The sequence below is a fragment of the Callionymus lyra genome, chromosome 4, assembly GCF_982586985.1.
Source record: "Callionymus lyra chromosome 4, fCalLyr1.hap1.1, whole genome shotgun sequence".
Lineage (NCBI taxonomy): Eukaryota > Metazoa > Chordata > Actinopteri > Syngnathiformes > Callionymidae > Callionymus > Callionymus lyra.
In genome coordinates this window covers 26,168,236-26,182,656 of record NC_141821.1, presented here as the reverse complement: position 1 = coordinate 26,182,656, position 14,421 = coordinate 26,168,236, and the positions used below count along the sequence as shown (strand labels likewise).

The 14,421-nt window shown below is 36.4% G+C and overlaps 1 protein-coding gene across 14 annotated transcripts in view; it reads left to right on the top strand.

The window, feature by feature from the left end:
- LOC148082299 (receptor-type tyrosine-protein phosphatase delta-like) overlaps positions 1-14,421 on the top strand; it is a 346,341-nt gene that overhangs the window by 275,982 nt on the left and 55,938 nt on the right. For all 14 annotated transcript variants that reach the window (XM_087789456.1, XM_087789451.1, XM_087789446.1 and 11 more), the window contains exon 11: positions 1,658-1,799. In XM_087789456.1, coding sequence (XP_087645582.1) covers positions 1,658-1,799 — 142 coding nt within the window. The remainder of the gene's footprint in view (positions 1-1,657; positions 1,800-14,421) is intronic.

Below are 14,421 nucleotides of genomic sequence, written 5' to 3'. Positions count from 1 at the left end.
TGTTTCTGTCCAACAACAAGATTCAGTGTGATGCAATACAAAGGCATAGATTATACATGTGAAAAATGGATCTCATTTTGAAGAAACCCTTATTAGTTACCGCTTCAAATAATAATCAAATGTCCAACAATGGGATAGTTTTGATTGTCGGTATTACCAAGATATCCCTATATTGTCCAAATGGTTTGAAGTATTTCAGTATATCACCAGCGTGATTACTCCTACGTTTGCATGGCAGGACATAAAATTCATTCTTCGTCGTCTGATTTCATATAAATTTTTCGTGTCTTGATTAAGTCTTGCTCAAATTTAACTAAGACGTTACATCTCTACCCATATAATGCATTGTTTTTTTCAGGCGTGAAATACTATATATAAAATGATTATATAACAATAATAGGAAGAACAAAAATATTACTTTATTAATTATCTTTTAATAATAATAATAATAAATAATATTGTTGCTTCTTTTTATTGATATTATTATACAATATATCTTATATTATTATTACTATATTATTATTATTATGGATAAAATGCAACAAAAAGTAGGCTAATGCCAGAGACAGTTGCTCTTTTCAAGAAAAAAACGACTGTTAATCAGGGTCGTCCATAAGTGGCCAAATGACAACAAAAAGTGTAATTACTGTATATCTTTCTGAATATTTGAGCTTATTCATTGTTTATTTTTGAATATCTTGTTGTTTTTTTTCACAACAAAAGTTCTGAAAGATTTTAATTCCAAATAATTAAATTAATACACTTATTATACACATCATATTAATCCCTCAGTAATAGGAATAAATGTTACTGAAAGCCAAATCATAATAAATCATCAATAATTATATCTAGTAGAAATCGTATTTCAATTGGACAAACTTCAATTATAATGCCCCCCTTAGAATTAACAAAATGAGATAAATTCTGCAAGTTTAATAAACGTGGTTTGAATTTACTCAAAACTGGACATATTTTAGTGGGGGTCTTTTCTCTGCCTAGTGCCCACCTTCCCTTATGTCCCCCCAAAATATTCACCAGAGGTCAGTAGGGTACCAGCTAATTCTAGAGAAACGTTTCCAGTTGAAGAGTCTAAGACCAAAATCGAAACACACTCATACACACACACGTTTATTATTTTATATACATACTGTATATATAGATCATTAAATTGTATGATTATCCTGCAACTTGCTCCTTTTTATGCTTTTGTTTATTTGCTTTTCTTTGCTATAAGTTTTTTATAAGCTTTTATAAATCTTTTTCCGTTCTGTTTTGTGAAGATTTTTTTTTTTTAACAATTAAAAACTAATTTATTGTGGATAACATACTTTTATTTGGGCTTGTTAAAGTCATTTATACTATAACTTGATGGAGTATATGCACACAGATATCAACATCAGCTTGACTTTAAAGGTAAAGACACTAAAGTGCTTAATACGTAAGTTATTGTTGATGCATCTTGAAGCCAAAAAGTTTCATACTGAATCACATGTGCAATGTTTAATAATAGTGATGTGTTTGCTTTCGTTTCTGTCACAGCAGTCATACTGTCAGTCACCATTGACGTTGTTAGACGGTCTTGTGTGTTCAGCAGACGGTCCCTCACGGTGTGAACAAAAAAATCTCCTTTAACATATCCTGTCTCTCGCACCTGCAGGTGATCGAGTTCGATGACGGCTCTGGGTCTGTGCTAAGAATTCAACCGTTGCGCACTCCCCGAGATGAAGCCATATATGAATGTGTCGCCTCCAACAGTGTTGGGGAGACGAGTGCCACAACCAGACTTACCGTTTTGCGTGGTAGGTTTATCCACTCTAATGTTGTTTCTTTCCCAATAAAGCTGATACAGGTAAGGCTGGACTCTTCACTCATATGTCTGCTGACTGCTAATGTAGCACATGTTGCATATAGGGTGGGAAGAACCATAACACATGCTGAAAAACAATATGTTGTGCTCACTGAAGCGTGTTCAGGAACCATCAGTAGATTCTGATCCACAGACCTCAGAGCCCGAGCTGGGATCAGATCACTGATGGAAGGAGGAATCTGACCATGAAAAGCTCTGAAAGTAAGAATTAAAAAATTGATCCTGAAAGAAACTGGCAGTCAGTGAAGAGAATTAAGAATCAGAGAAATGTGAGTTCTTCTACAAGAGCAACTCTAGAACAACTTCTCGCTGCAGAGTTTTTTATTAACTGCAAGCGAGACAGCTCCTTGTTTAGTCACCAAAATAAACTGTTACAATAGTCAAAACGTGAAGACACAAACACATGGATTATGACCTCCAGATCGTGTTGTGACGCCATTGTCCTAAATTTAGAGATTTTTCACGGTTGCGTTATATGGTACTACATTTGGTAGTTTGGTCAAAATGCTTCGCAATTTTGCAGTTTATACCAGCTTTAACATACTAAACAAAAAAATTGCTAATTTTATACATATGTATTTATCATTTCTAAACAATCTGACTTAAAAATCCATGTCAACACTCATCAGCTTACAATTTATCTGTATTTGGGCGAGACCTACTGTCTTTGCAACAGCACTTAAGTGTTGCGCCCCATTTCCCTGTCATCAGTATTTTTCTTGTAATTTTTCAGATCTGTCAAGGAGATCGTATCAAGAAGGTTAATCTGATGAGATTTGGGTACTTTTATCACCACAGGACATTAATTAATTTAGGTGTTCGTCAGAGATAATTAAAAATTTTCAAAGGCAAGCGACCTCATCAAAAATATGTCCTGTGTTCTATCTGAATGGTTTTGCATCACAGTCACACTATGTAGCGTAAGATTGACAATCTTAAAGCTCACCCTGCCTCTGAACACGGCATGTTTATTCTCATTATATTCTCATTAGAGTCATTAGGTGTAAGACATCATTGAACTGAAGTGACCCTTTATTGAATTTACAAGCCTGTCAATGTTACGAGTCATGTGACATTTGCATTTTCTAACCACTTATTTCCAGAATCAGATCATTGAAAACATGCAGCATAGGTGCACATGTCAACAGAACTTTCAGTTTCTGGGTCTTACCTGATAAGATTTTGTCCATTATGCAAGTTTAATTTCCAAGCAACTTGAGGCATTAGCACACGGATTTTTGACCAAATAATTAAGACGCCAGTTGAATTATGCAAATAGCATCTTCTCCCACCCTGAGGCATCAAACAGAAAAGAAGGCTCAGCATTAACTTTCAAATCACTCATGTTTCATCTCCTCCCTTTGAAAACCCATTTGATCTTCTGAAGAGATAAATGAATGTGGCAGTATCTGTCTTTTTTGTTATTTTTTTTTATGATCATCTATTACATTTGTTTGTATACCAGTCCGCGAGAAAGGTCAACTGCTGTGTTGACTTGACAGCTGAATAAAAGGCCTTTTTTTTCACAAGGAGTAAACATTTATCTGTTTATTTATTTGTAAATCTTAATTACAAACAACCTCCCATTGAAAAGCAAATGCATGGTTGCCCTGAGCTCAAAGGGCTGTGTAATATCTCTCAGAAACATGACTTGTTTGACTGTGAATAGAGAAAATTGCTGTGGAAAAAAAAGCCAGAGGCTGCCTGAATGAAGTATGCGCCATTGTGGTCCACAATCACACAACATAGCAAATGAGTTTCTATTGAGAGTGCTTCCTCCACGCCATGGAAAAAAAAAAAGCTGGCCCAGCGAATCCCTAAAACACACCGACACCACTACCAGCACACTCCCCTCGTCCTTATCGCAGCAATGAGCCAACAAAAGGCCATTTTCAGCGTCTCTAGGGGCCGATTGAAAGAGAAAGGTGGCAGTGCTCCTCTGTTTACTCTTGGGCACAAATTAAGTGTGTGTATGTGTGTGTACATCCTCCAGCATTATTGTCCCAATTCCATTTTCTTCACTGTCTGTCACATTTCCTTCTATACAGACACACACGGGCACACACAAAGGCCAAAGCTGCTCTTTACTGGTTCTGCAGTTTAGCATTTACGTGCTGATTATCATTTCCATTTCGCTTCCCTGTTATCTCTGGGGTTTAGACAAGCCACATATTCCACCAACAACTGTGCAAAAGATGAAGAAATGTTCCGTCCAAATTATTGTTAAAAGCTTTGCCCTTAGCTATTTATAAAGAAAAAAAAAATCATTATGTAAGAGTATTTATAGTGAGCCAATGAACAAGATGACAAATACAAGCATTTAATCTATGATTATGCTACTTTTGGAGTGCAACACAGCGGAGGTGTGTGTGCCCGTCTGTTTCATATTCCTGTTACTGGCATTTTTATTTAGCATTTCTTTCAGTATTAGTGATCAATTATCATTTCTTGATTAACTGTGTTAGAAAGATTGTTGGTTGAAGATAAAAAAAAAACAACCTGGAGCTATAATCATGGGTTTATATACCTTGCTCATATTTGGTAGTACAGAGAAAGAGCGCCACTCTCTACCATCACGACTGCTCTGATCAAACAAAATACATATTAAAAAGGCAGAACCCAGACTGCATTATTCTCTGCAAATAAACAACAGGAAGACGAGCTCAGTCTCGCCAAATATAAAATATATAGAGTTTAGAGCTACACAATAATGATGTAATGACGGTCGATAAATATGTCTTGCGGTAGATGAAAATATATTTCAGCAGAGGAAGCATTGACAAGGGAAGCTTTTAAGCACAGTTGCATAATTGTGTGCTCTCGACCGCCTCTTCCAACCAGGCCATAGCTCAACAATCTAGCCTCCCATCGGGCCCCACAGTTCACTCGACCTGCTAAAACAAGCTGCACATTAAGATGAGTACAAGCAACACTGAACTTTGTTGGCTTTTTGGTAACAAGTGGTAACTCCTTATTTGAAGTGAGTGAATTACGGACTCTCTGTATGCAGACATTACACATAAGCTGTTTTTTACATTTAAATTCATAAATTATATATAATAATTTATGCTATCCTACATATACATTATCATAATAAATGTCATATCTACCAACTATGAATGTTGCCAGCACAAGCTGGTTGAAAAAAATGTTGATACATGTCCAATAGTGTACATGGTCAAATATCTGTTTTCAAATAGGCTGAAGTCTACATCCATGCCAACCCTGTTGTTTGTGCCAGGACCCCCTGGTGAACAAGAATGACACTCGTACATATAAACTGTCTTGTTGCTACTTTATTTGGACAACATTAGTGTGTAGAAACTACTGTCAAGAATCTATTGGAGGATGCTCCCCACATACTGTGAAGTTGGCACTGGTGGTGACAGATTCCACAAGAGAATATTAGCATTAAAATGGGACTCCTAACAGGATTATTAGCGATCTTCATAATTAACATGTTGTTAGAGGAAGGAAGTCACTATATAGAGATTTATAATTCAATGTGCAGATTGCTTAGTTTTGATTGCTCCCATTCATTATGCAGGACCCTGCCATGTCAAACAAAACTGCCAATATACTGTGAGTATATTGTTGCCTTTTCCCATTGTTGACTAGTCTAGTGGTAAACTTAACTGAGAGGAATCATTTAAAAGTTGAGTTTGGTCCTGTGTCGCTGCCGCCAGGTTTCTTCCTAGTTGGACGTAGGAGTCGTCCTTTGTATGTTTGCGAGGCATCTTAAATGATTCCTGTTTTATAGTTACCTTTTAAGAAACTTTTTAAAATGTTTCTTATCTTCAAAACACATGTCTTATTGTTGTCTTTTTAACTGTTGTTTTATGATCTGTTTGCATGGTGTCCTTTTGTTTTTCTGGAAGGCGCCTTATAAGTAAAACTAATTATTATTATTATTATTATTAATAAATGTTTTTTCTTGATGTGGAGGAGGATCAGGTTTTACTTCTAGTCTCTCCAGATAATTGAGCTCCACCATTTATCTATAATGGTAAATGCAGAGAATCCTTTAAAAAACACTTTTTATTTTGGTTGGTGGCATTGTTTGCCCTTTGCTTAGCTCTTTCTAATAGAGCCCACTGTAGTTATGTTATGATATAGGACACCTTATCGATCGTCAATTGATGTCACGATCCATCTTTCTCTTGCTTGTAAGCAAGATCCCAATACTTTTTTACTCCTCCACATGGGTTTCCTTAACCTTGACAAGACTTTTGTCTGTTCCGACTGAGAACCATGGATTTGGATTATTTGATTATATTCTTATATTTATATATGGTTTGTCATGACTAAGAATGTGGCACAATGGAGAAAATCTTATTATTCTGTATTTTTGGAGCTTTGAGATAGACATTTGAATTGAGATCTAAACTTTTGTTATAAACTAGTGCTATCAAACATTCATGCAAGGGGAAGATTTTTTTTTTACTCTGTTTAGGTCCGATGATATTTAATTAAAAGTATTTTACAGTAAATTTGAGTTACAACAGAATGAACCATCAGTCTCTATTTTAAGGCTAGATTAGAGGCTGAATTTGCCTATTTAGCTTTGTTGATGAGCTAGCTTTTGGTAAATCATACAATCGTATTTAATAGGTGTTAATAAAATTGGAATTTTGTTACCCAAGTCTGAGTTTGAGAAAATGTTCCCAAATATATATGCTGTTATGTACATCCATTATATCAAGGTAGAAAAGCCTTTGAATAGACCCTACAGTTTCGCCAAACGTTTTTACACACAACGGAATTTACATATACGTAAGTAAAGCTGGTGTTGAAATGAAATAATGTTTCCCAATTATAAGTAAAAACATTCCTGAAATATGACTAAAGTGCACATTAAACGAAAAAAACATAAATCCAAGAATTCATCTCAGGTCACGTATTTGCAGATATTTTTTAAACCCTGACACAAATCTGTGTCTTCATGAGCCTTTTAATCAACCGTTTATGTCAAGAATATTCAAAAATGTTCATCGAAAGCATCTCAGTACAAGCAGACGTTCTGCTCTCCATGGAATGGCAAATGTGTCTGAGTCCTGAAGCTCATGATTCAGGCATGATGAAGGATTTATATTACGTTCTCACATTCCCATTATACTGTCCCCAGTCATTTCCTGTTCCTCACCAGAAGCCTACAGACTTATGCACCCGCTTGGAACTTGACAGTGGGAGCAGAAAATGAGAAGCCACTCTCCCATGACGGGAAAACAAAATGCATCAATTCCATTTGTACTGAACGGTGCAGCGGGTGAAACCAGAACGATGCAGCTGAGACAGATCAGTCCACGTGCAAAGAAACAGGTTGCCGCAAGATTTGTAATTATTGCGGGAAGATGTATAGAAACAGTTTTCCTTTGGAAAAATAAATGATTTTCACACTTCATGAAGTAAAATATGAGACCATATATCTCAGTACTGTGACATTGTTCCATTTATGACAGGTGTGTGAATCTCCTGGTGGTCATAAGTTTCCATCTGGTAACATTTTATTTATATTTATTCTTTATTGATGCAAATTTTTTTTTAAACCTTTTAAGGATCTGCAGCAGATATCAAAAAGCTTTGTTACCACAGAGACTCTTACAAAGTCAGTCCATCAAATGCACAACTCTTTCATCCTTGAAGCTTCAGTCATTATTGTTAAAATGATAAAACATACACTATAAACATGGGTTCAAGCTGTTTCGTACAACCAGATAATGAAGTCATGGATTAAATTAATAAAAGAAAGTGTTGATTACCATCATGTTGTGGCCCCAAAAAACACCTTCTTAGAACTTGCACAATATGCACATTTTTGCCATTATTTAAACATATAATGAACCTTGCAAGAGAGTATACTCAATAATAATATTGGATTTTACAAGATGTATGATACTGCAGTTACCCTGGAATTTAAACATCTGGTTTATGATCAAAAGCCGAGTTCAGTATTCATTTATTTTATTGTTATTGTTACTGCTACTTTGCGACATATGACCTAAACAGAAGCAATGATGCTTTTGGGCCTTAATGAGGCTCTTGACAATCAAGCCCTAATCGCTGATTGTTGAAATGCATTCCCGAAAAAGTCAGACAAAATACTCCCCCTTTCAGTTTAGAACTACTGCACAGTTTAAATCCAGAGAGCAAACCACTATCTGCACTGTACACGGGGTGATTCAAGACAAAACTGCTGCCATCAAGATGGATGAGGGACTTTAACAGTGTACAAAGTGTGTGAGGAAACATCTGCTACAGCCACGACGGCACTCGGGCTGCTCTCTGATTGCTAATCCTGCAAAAGTGCACTGTGTAAAAAAAAAGTAAGCACAGTTTGGTAAATTGATAATTTTGTCCAAGACAAATGAGTTGTTTTTTTTCTCCCTTTTCCTTAACTTGCTTGTTGGCTGAACTCTTAAGTATCCCAGAAACAAGTGCTTAAACCAAACTGTTTTAAACGGCTGGGTAACCGATTCAATGTTTTAAATGTTGGTTATTTGTGGTTTGGGGGATATTAATTCCCTTAACAAATAAATGTAGTTAAAAGGAAAATGGACATACAGCTTCAATTTTACTTAACAGCTTGGCTATAACTAGTAATAAGTTAACGAGGCCTCATAAGGCAGCGAATGCTGTATCATGATACAGTTTAAAGGTTTAGGCCTCATCAACCCCTCAATAGCTCCATTCCAACAAACAACTTTGAATCCTTGAAATTGAGATGTAGTCGGTTGTTGTACTTGATCAGATTAGACAGCGTGGTTCAGTCTGGTATAGTTGACTCATTATTATGGTCTATGGCACTCTTCACATCACCATTATATAAATCTTGTCCAACGACAGTGTCCGTCTCTGGGACCACAAAAATGTCATTGTTACATATAAAAGGGTAACACTTTGGTTCTTTTCTCTCCGCTGGCTTGTTTTCTATGAGACGAGTGTCCTCGCTGCCGGTGCAACGAAAGGGGTTCACGTCAATAGGGAGGTTCGTAGTGATCTTGGCGCCTTTACAGATTTAGACAGCTCCGATAAAATATCCAGAAAGGGGCATAATGTTCCACTCGTTCTCTGCCAGGTCTGTGACTGTGTGTCTACGTTGTAATGAGTGAACATTCCTCTTCACTGACTTGTGTGGTGGTCTGGCATGCTCACAGGAGCACATGGTAGAAGGCGGTAGCATGTGCCGGGAAAGTGACTTCACTTGGCAGTTTTTCACATACTGAACGACGGTTGGGGTTAATCAAAAGATGGAAATGAGCAGTTTAAATAACTGACTTTCTGACGTCTTCTTAGTCCAGGGAGGATTTCTCTAGTCGGGTGAGCTGACAGGAATCAAACTGTGGACAGGGGAGACTGCAGTTTGGCCAACATGATCTTGAAATAGAGTCTGGCTTGAAAACAGTGTAGGTCTCTCCCGGCAACAGCAGAATTTAGCCGTCCACCCAGACATACCACCATCGTGTCATTACCCACAATAGAGTTTGGCTCGAATGTCAGGGGTTCATAAGTAAGTAAGTAAGTAAGTAATAATTTAGGTTGGTGGTGATCATGGCCAGTTTCCCATATCAAGAACAGCAGGACCAGAGAACTTACAACTTAACTTTAGATTCCCATGAGAAATAAGCAGCTCTTAATGACACATTTTACACATATATGAGATATATACACTGTATATCAGAGGCCGCATCAACCCTTCACTAGTCAAGAGAGCTATTTCTCCAAAATAGTGTTTAAAAAAATGCCTAAATCTATTTCTTGTGTGACATATCAAGATGCTGATTAAACGGCATGATTAGTATACAAGTTTACATGCAACAATACCTGCCCAGGACCCCCACATCCAGCATATTCACATTGTGGCCAGCATAAGAATCTAGTAATACAATTATTTCAGTTAGATGTTTTTTCATTATAACAGAATTTTCAGTGGGTCAAGGATGATAGAACATAGATGTCACAAAGCACATAAAGCTCAGAAACTATAGAATGAAAGGCTTGTAGTGTTATGTATGCATTTGTGTGGTGAATATGTCTTTTGTGTGTGTGCAATGGAAGCGTAAGTGTACCATGACGTAGGGTACGTGTGGTGGGTGTGGGCGGGTATAGACATTTATGAGTGTTCGAGCCAAATATATATATGAACAAATCTGTATGTGTGTCAGTTCTTGTTTGCAAAGCTGGTCCAGTTATATTATCTTTTAGAAACTAATATCAAACTTCATCCGTTTAAAAAAAAAAAGGAACTTACACAACAAAAAGAAAATACATATGAAGTTCAATCCACCAAAAGACTATAAAGGTACTATTCATGACGGTTATAACAATGTAGTAAGTAAGTTTTATTGGTAAAGCACTTTTCACTGACCAGGGTCACAAGGTGCTTCAAAAACAAAACAACACACAGTTTAAAAATACACATATAAAATCTTTAAAAGGTCAGGACAACACAGTGACAAACACAGCAGCCCAAAGATTATCAGGAAGTTTTGCCAATTTTATCCAAACACATCAACCTTAATTTTCTTTCACTGGTGGTGTGGACTAAATACATTTTCTCCTGGATTCCAAAAAGTGAATGTACAAACATAAAAAGGCATTGTCTTAGAATTCATGCCATCCACTGTCTGTACGTACGAACATATGTACTATAATATATGACATTTATTTAATTACTATTGTTTGAATTTGTGACATATGCCATATCTCCCACATTTTTATTTAAAAATAAATACATTTCTGCATTAATAGTTTTGTGATCCCAGTACATTCTTTCGTGGGATTTGTTTAAAATGCATATACCACCAAACCTCACAATTATTATTTTTTCTAAAAGTATCAGCCCTGGTAAAAATAGTAATTAATACATTAGTTTGAAATTCTGAATGGGAAAATATAGAGTTAATAATCCATTGTGATTATTAAAGTCAACAGCACGAAGCGGTCCCTTTAGGCAGGATTTTAGTGGAAAATAAATTCATTATCGGAGTGGATTTATTGTAGAAGCAATCAGTGAGAGGCAAAATATTTGGATGCAATTTTTCACTGCGACAGAGTGCAGCCACCTGTGCAATGGTGCATTTCCATCCCTCAACCGTACCGCCATGATGCCATGGTGCCTTTATCGCCATAAGACATTGATGAAACACCCCGGAGAGCATTTCACAAATGTTTCCGTGTGCCTGCATGTTGATGTCACGTGGGCTTTAAGTGGGTAGTTCATCTTAAGTCTATTACAGTAAATTAGTATTAGCTGCTTGCACCAACTGTAGCACACCGTCACCTCTTTTCATTAGTGAGCACAATACCTGCAGAAGTGACTAATAGGCTCAATCCTGCAGAATTTCATTTGCATTTAATCCATCCACCGAGATGAAGAAGTGCACATTAGCTTTTACCATTTTAAACTTGGGATATTGGCATTCAAGGAAGATTCATGGAGTTTTATGAGAGCTGGAGTGGCTGCTGTTAACCCAGTAGTTAACCCAAATTAACTATTTTTGGAGGTTTTTTTTGTAATGAGTTAACAGCCTTAAAACGTGTATGTTCCAGGCTTTTTAAATAAAGCAACAGTGCAGTGGGATCATACAAAGTCCACATTGATTGGTTCTTAATTCCATCTAAAACCCAGAGATTCTACTGTCCTTCTTTTTATAAGAATTAATCACTGATCACTGTTGATGTTGGTGATTTCTTTAAAATCCCACATGACGACAAGGGTTGTATAATTCCTTAAGTCTAAGATAAAACATTGATGAAAATAGGCTCATTGCTTATTGAGGTGTCTTATGCATAAATGTGCACCTATTCTATGAAAAAAAAACACACTTAGGAAAACAGTTTTTTCTGATTCTGTTAAACTGATTAATGCTATATTTTACTACATAAAATGAAACACCTTTAACGGAAAACTTGTCCTTTAACTTGACCTACAGACATTTGGATGTTTTTTTTTTGTTTCTTTTCAATGAGCCACCCAATATTAACTGCCTTAAATACAACTATTTGATAGATTCTAGTCCTGGCCAGAAACTTTTAGTTGTAATAAAGCATTTCACATAAAACCTTTTTGGACGTCAACACTGTGAAAAGCAGGCAACAATGATTGTTGTGTAGGTGACTGAGCATAGTAACAATAGTGTTCGACACACACTTTTCCCTATTGTGCTACCGCAGCCAGTGACCTGTGACTGCCTCTGTGAAGAGATTATATCCACTCAAATACATCCAACAAATACATCGTGTCATGGTCTAGGGGGATTTTTCCTGAAGTGTAACCTCAGCCCAGGGGTGAAAAGTCTTGTTCCGCTTTAAAAAGAAAAGGGTCAGACTGAATGAAATTGCTGTGCAGTAACCAGAGAAGCTAAGTCAGAGAATGTGACTGGAAAGGTTTATGCTCTATCTGGCCATGTGTGGATAGAAAAAAACAAAAGCAGAATCTTGCTAATTGACCTTTAGTTATAGACTGTCAATTTCACTTTCTACTGGTCAAGCATTTCAACCTTTATTCATTTCAAATATACCATATACAGCCAGTTAAAAAGGTATTTACAAAACACTGCGAAAAACCCTTTTTTACAGAATTATTCTCACAACAATTGTCTTTCTACAGGCAGAATCTAGGTTATTTTCTTTTTTTTAGGAAATATGTCAATAAAGTAAGTAAGTAAGTCAAATATTTGTAAAGTACTTTTCAAAGACCAGAGTCAAAAAGAGCTTAACGATCAAACAATACACAGTTGAAATACATGGTTTGAAAGGTCAAAACAACATAGAGACAAACACAACAGCCCCAAGAAAGATAAGAAAAAACCTGCTCAAATAAAAACTTCTTTAGATGCTTCAAACAGAGAGAGAGAGGAAGATCGTTCCAAAGCTTAGGAGCAAAAGCGTGGAAGGATTTCTCTCCTGTGGTTCGAACTGTAATGTCCCACAACGTGTGTGAGGTTTTTAAATAAAAAAAGCAATATAATATATATATATATATTTTTCTCCTAAATATACAAGATTAAATGCAAAACATGTCTCATGTTATCGACCAAATATTTAGAGATTAAAGTCGTTTCATGTTTTGGTGCTTGTATAGGTTATTGATTTTTAATTTGTTTAAGTTTTATCGTTCCAGTTATATAAATACTTTTTTGGGTTATTAAAAAGTAAAGGAGATGTTACCGTGTTTCGTATGTAATCTTCAATAAAATAGGGGAAACTTTCAAACTTTATTTCAATAATTTCTTATGCTTCAATAGAACAATAATAAAAAATGTTTTTTACTTAAAAACTGAACAATAAAGGAAATTGAAAATCCATTTCATGATAAGATTTTAGAATTTGAATACCCTTCATCTGCTAATGGTGTGGGTTGGATCCAAAGGTCTTTAGTGTTTACTAAAATCTGCTCACTCAGGTAATTCTTCAGCCATCTTTTTTTTTATATATATAAATAAATAAACCCCCCTCCACATAGACTGGCAGTGGCTAATGTGAGTAAATTGTCATTGGGAGTCTTTTCATAGAGAGCGCCAGTGCTCAGCACTTCTGAAGAAGGTGACTTCAGCATTTTCTCGCACCTCCATCTCATTTACTGTGTAGATCCATTGTGGAAAATACAGTTTAGCTGGAGAAAGAAGCACCTGCCCTTGTCTCACTTAGGCCGCCCTTGAGACTGCAGCTCTCAGCAAGGCACTAGATGGAAGGAGTGGAAATGTATGTAATGCCTCTCTTTTCCCACTCAATTCCACCTCTCACGGTGACCTTGGACTATTCATGTGACCGACCGCAACAGTCTCTTTTTATACAGAAGTGTAAGTCAGGTACAGTTCCTGCATCTAAAAACACAATAACATCATTACATTGCATTACCCTGAAAACTCAGATCCTGGAATCACATTGTGAATCATTTACATCTATAGTCCAGAAGTGTGTTGCTGACTTTAAAGGGCAACTAATGTGAGAATCCAACTCTCCTGACTTACTCACATGTTTAAAATGTCTTCCTCTCCAAGATGCAGTCCTTCATCATGACCATGTTTTGAAGTTATTACTTTATATAGTTCTACCCCGTCTGAAATCCCAGCGAACAAGAGGTTATGAGAGCGAAGTCCATTATGACGTAATAATCGGCATCACTCCTCCTCAAGTCAGCTGTTATCACGCCCAGCTTTGTTTATACAATGGGTCCCTTAGAGGTGGAGAATTGCGGGATTGATGACAAACCTTAAAGTTTGACCAATCACAGCACAGTGGGTGTGGTTATGGTAAACAAGATGTAATCTATAGAAAAACGAAGCATTTTCAGTGGGCGGAGCTTAAGCATATTTTCTCCTGTAATTATTTAAATGAAAAGAGAGTTTTGTACGAACAGACACATACTGATGAGTACAGTAGAGGTCCAAGATCAACACATTAGTTGCCCTTTAGGAGAACGTGAGGGGCGAGGTGTAACTCCACATGAAAGTTCATGCTGGGACATAAAGTTTTGCAGTTCAGTCTGAAGTCACTCATTTTTAATAAAGCAAATTTATGAAAGATTTATCCGTTAAAATACATTCTCATGC